Here is a 1165-nt window from a genome sequence, read left to right as displayed (position 1 = left end):
GCGCCTCCAAAGAGACATTCAAGAACAGCAGCACATAAGGTGGAAGGACACACCACGCTTCTTCCCACTGCGTCCCACCCACCTCAACTTTCCCTTCGGTGGTGTCAGGGTGAGAGATGATTGTTGTGGTGGTGGTCGTTGAGGTTGAGGGTGCGTTGTCCTCTATCGGTGCTGTGGGCAGGGAAGTGAAGTCAGTGGATTTAGACACTTTAGAGATACACTGGATTATAATGGTGTAAGGGGTGCATGTGTGTGTGTATATAGGCCTACTTCAGGGTACACGTACAATAGGTAGTCGGAGACATGTTTAGATTCAATAAATTCCAATGGATAGGGAAGAGATATGTTTAGATGCGACGGGTTGCAACAGATAGTGCCAGAGATGTATTTAAGTAAAACAGAGACCGGAATAGATATATTCAGACATAATCGATTTCAGTAGATAGTGATATTTAGACATAAACGATTACAGTAGATAGTGCCAGATATATAATAAGGCAAATTCGATTACAATATATGATGTTTTACACGTATTTAGACACAATCGATTACAATAGATAATGACAGAATTAGAAGCAGATAGAAGTTGACAGGAGATGCAGAAACAGAATATCACAGGGAACTGCACTGGAATAATAACCGGAGACAGAGACATCAACAGGAAATCTCCTTAGATAGAGAAAGGGATCGAGTAAGAAAATGACAGGAAATACAGAGATAGAAAGTCGCAGTAGATAAGGACAGAATTTTTTTTTTAAATATAGCAGACTGGGACAAAGAATGGAGTTAGAGGAACCACAAGTAGACAGAGTTATAGATGGATACCTGCAGAAAACGAGGGATGGAACAGTAAATAGACCCTGGGTGAAGTGAGAACAAAACGTTAATAGAATATACATATCGAAGTACCATTTTGACCTGTCTGATTTTCTTTTCACACACACGTATGGAAATATCAATCTACAAACTATTATGGAAGTTCTTGATTTCTAGACGTTGATGCATAGAATACATATTGATTTAGATCCTTACAAAAATATATATGAATATAGGTACTAAGCATCACGTACGAAAACATAAAAAAGAAGATACTCAAAAAGTTTTAAAAACTGATTGAAAAATAAACAATGCCAAAAATGTTGTACTCAAATGAGAGAACAATAGC

At 37.9% G+C, this 1165-nt stretch overlaps 1 protein-coding gene across 1 annotated transcript in view; it reads right to left on the bottom strand.

Annotated features, from left to right (window-relative positions):
- Window positions 1-1165, bottom strand: part of LOC119592933 (mucin-2-like) — an 8210-nt gene that overhangs the window by 3664 nt on the left and 3381 nt on the right. Inside the window, exon 5 of the mRNA XM_037941825.1 lies at window positions 83-207. Coding sequence (XP_037797753.1) covers window positions 83-207 — 125 coding nt within the window. The remainder of the gene's footprint in view (window positions 1-82; window positions 208-1165) is intronic.

The sequence above is a fragment of the Penaeus monodon genome, chromosome 31, assembly GCF_015228065.2.
Source record: "Penaeus monodon isolate SGIC_2016 chromosome 31, NSTDA_Pmon_1, whole genome shotgun sequence".
NCBI classification, from domain to species: Eukaryota; Metazoa; Arthropoda; class Malacostraca; order Decapoda; family Penaeidae; genus Penaeus; species Penaeus monodon.
Note: the sequence above shows the minus strand (reverse complement) of the source record. Positions and strands in the feature narration are given on the sequence as shown.